This window comes from Trachypithecus francoisi, unplaced genomic scaffold (assembly GCF_009764315.1).
Source record: "Trachypithecus francoisi isolate TF-2019V2 unplaced genomic scaffold, Tfra_2.0 Lachesis_group14, whole genome shotgun sequence".
NCBI lineage: Eukaryota > Metazoa > Chordata > Mammalia > Primates > Cercopithecidae > Trachypithecus > Trachypithecus francoisi.
In genome coordinates this window covers 17,929,419-17,932,575 of record NW_022681459.1, presented here as the reverse complement: position 1 = coordinate 17,932,575, position 3,157 = coordinate 17,929,419, and the positions used below count along the sequence as shown (strand labels likewise).

At 38.3% G+C, this 3,157-nt stretch overlaps 1 protein-coding gene across 1 annotated transcript; it reads left to right on the top strand.

Annotated features, from left to right (window-relative positions):
- The first annotated feature begins 2,053 nt into the window (after positions 1–2,053).
- On the top strand, positions 2,054–2,733 carry LOC117095679 (keratin-associated protein 6-2-like). Its single transcript, XM_033232284.1, has one exon. It carries the CDS (start codon positions 2,148–2,150, stop codon positions 2,436–2,438), a length of 291 nt encoding a protein of 96 aa, XP_033088175.1. The 5' UTR covers positions 2,054–2,147; the 3' UTR covers positions 2,439–2,733.
- Positions 2,734–3,157: the final 424 nt, after the last annotated feature.

Sequence of the window (3,157 nt, the reverse complement as noted above, 5' to 3'; positions counted from 1 at the left end):
TATTTGCCTTCACTAATGTTCAGAAGAGTTTTCTCTAGGTTTTCTTCCAGTATTTTTATTGTTTCAGGTCTTACATTGCAGTCTTTATTACATCTCGAGTTGATTTTTGTGTATGGTGAGAGATGGGGTCCAATTTCATTCGTCTGCATATAGCAATCCAATTTTCCCAGCATCGTTTATTGAAGAGGGTGTCCTTTCCCCATTGTATTTTCTTGTTGACTTAGTCAAAGAACAGCTGGCTATAAATATATGGCTTTATTTCCAGGTTCTCTCTTCTTTTTCAATGATCTATATATCTGTATTTATACCACTACCATACTGTTTTGGTTACTATATTCTTGTATATATATTATACACATATACAATACTATACATATAATGTTGTGTATACAATAAGTTTTGGTAAATAAATTCGGTAACATTTTTTGGTAAAGTTGTTAGGTTTTTTTTTTGTTTAAGATCATATCATCAGCAAAGAGACATACTCAACATTGCTAACCATCACAGAAATGCAAATTAAAACCACAGAGACATCATCTTATACCACTCAGAATGGCTATTATTGAAATGACAAAACATAACAGACGTTGGTGAGGATGTAGAGAAAACTATAAAGGAAAATATAAATAATAATACTTATTATTGTTATCTTTCTCATATAACATCCTCTAAGTTAAAATAAAAACATTTACAGCCAGAAGAAATCTCATAGGCTTTCATTTAAGTTAGTGAGTGCCCCTAGTTTGTTAGATTCACAGAAAATAAAGACAAAGTTACTGACCATAAATAACTCAGAATCATCTGAGGGAATCAGATAAATAAAATAAGAGTATGCCAGTATAACATATTGAGGACCATAATAGAATAGAGCAAATAGATCCCCAGAAGAATGGTGGAGTGATGCTTAACACTTATTGTGAATGTCCAGGAATGCTTTCATAGGAGATATAGCCTAAGCTGTGCTTTGAAGGATCAACAGGATTTTGGCAGGTGAAAATTGGAAGTCAGTAGCAAAGACATGGAATCAACTTAAATTTCCATCAATGGTAGGCTGGACAAAGAAAACATGGTACATGTACACCATGGAATACTATGCAGCCATAAAAAAGAACAAAGTCATGTCCTTTGCAGAAACATGGATGGAGCTGAGGCTATCATCCTTAGCAGTAAATTAATGCAAGAACAGAAAACCAAGTACTGGAAGTTCTCACTTATAAGTGGGAGCTAAATGATGAGAACACATGGGCAAAAGAGGGGAACAACACACAGGGGCCTACTTGAAGGGGGAGGGAGGAGGGAGAGAATGAGAAAAAATAACTGTTGGATACTAGGCTTAGTACCTGGGTGATGAAATAATCTGTACAACAAACTCCTGAGACATGAGTTTACATATATAGCAAACCTGTACATGTACCCCTGAACCTAAAATAAAAGTTAAAAAAAATTTGATGAAGTGGGCAAGATGTTTCAAAGAAAGTAACACATTGAAAAGTTCCAAGAAATCTTAGGGTAGATTATGGTGCATTGGGCAAAATCCTGTTGCTCTTATTTTACTATATTGTATCAGACCTCTGTTTTATATCACTTCAGATCTTTGCCTCACCTGTCTCTTGCTCTAGCCGCCACTGCAGTGGCCATCCTGCATGGGCTCCATCTACTTTCTTGCAAGTATAACCTAAGAATGCCTCATTTTGTGCCTTTGCTGTTTGCTTCTCACCTCTAGTCTGGGAATTTCTTGTTGATTACTGAGATAGAAAATGCTGGGACATCTCCCAGTGCACAGGTATGTGTGTACCTGGAAGTACAGAAGAGATAATGGCCCCTGGAGTAAAAAAATCGAAATTAGGTTTGATTACACTCCACAAGGCATGCTTGTTCCATGTGTGGGTTACAGCTGTTTCTTTGCAATTCTCATGGCAGGCTAGGGGCAAATTCTGGTCATAATTACCTGAAACACTCATTGTCCTTAGAATGATGAGCTTTTTAAAAATGTAAATTGCTGTTGTAATGAGGCCACAGAGTCTGTGTTGTGTGCTCCACCCACTTCTGGTTGTATATAAAAGTCTCAGGGCAGAAGATGACATTCAGACTTCAGAATCGCCCACCTGCTTCTCTACTGAACTACTAAACACCCATCTCTAGACACCATGTGTTGCAACTACTACAGAAACTCATGTGGTAGCTGTGGCTATGGCTCTGGCTATGGCTGTGGCTCTGGCTCTGGCTACAGCTGTGGCTATGGCTCTGGCTACAGCTGTGGCTATGGCTCTGGCTACAGCTGTGGTTATGGCTCTGGCTACGGCTGTGGTTATGGCTCTGGCTATGGCTGTGGATATGGCTCCAACTATGGTTGTGGATACAGCTCTGGCTACGGCTCTAGTTCTAGTTGCTGTGGCTACCGGCCATTTTGCTATAGAAGATGTTATTCTTGCTGCTAGAAAATAACTGCTGTGGACCTTTTCTTCTAAAAGGACCATTTCAAGGCCATTTCTGTTTCAATGTTCTACAATTCCATCAGATTCTACGGAGTAGAGAGCAGTCAGAACCTGCAGAAAACAGATCATCTTATGAAATCCTGCTTACTATTGTGGGGGCCTGAGTTACCCCATGATGCTTCTGGAAGACAGAAGACCTAACTCTGGCCATGGTCCAAATGTAAACCTACTAACTTCTTATTTTATGTTTCTGTATTGTGACTATTTCCAAATAAACATGTTTCATTGGTCCTAACAAGTTTTTCTATTTTTTTTTTTTTGTTTCAGGCATGCTATTGACTTACACTTTTATCTTATATTTCTATGATGTCTTCAAAGATTGGGTGGGCTAATTCTAAGCTGCTCTTTCTAATTGTACTTTCCATTCTGCTTGGTCCATGCCTGTGACATACTAGATGTCATGTATTTTAAATATAGTCCCTGAAAAAATGGCTGCTTATTGGCTGAGTCTTCTGTTCTTAATTCATTTTCATTAAGGGTTTGTTCTTAAGTATTTGTGTTTCATGACTCTGGGTCTATCCATTTTTTCCACATTAACGAGCAATAACACACTCATCAATATATGTGCGTGTGCGCGTGCGCACACACACACATACACACACAGAATGCCACAGAAAAGCCTGCTTTAGGAAAATGCTAATAGTACAAAAATGGGTTGGAAT

Excerpts from the sequence above, each read along its gene's own strand:
- LOC117095679 (XM_033232284.1), top strand. The coding sequence starts at position 2,148 with ATGTGTTGCAACTACTACAGAAACTCATGTGGTAGCTGTGGCTATGGC.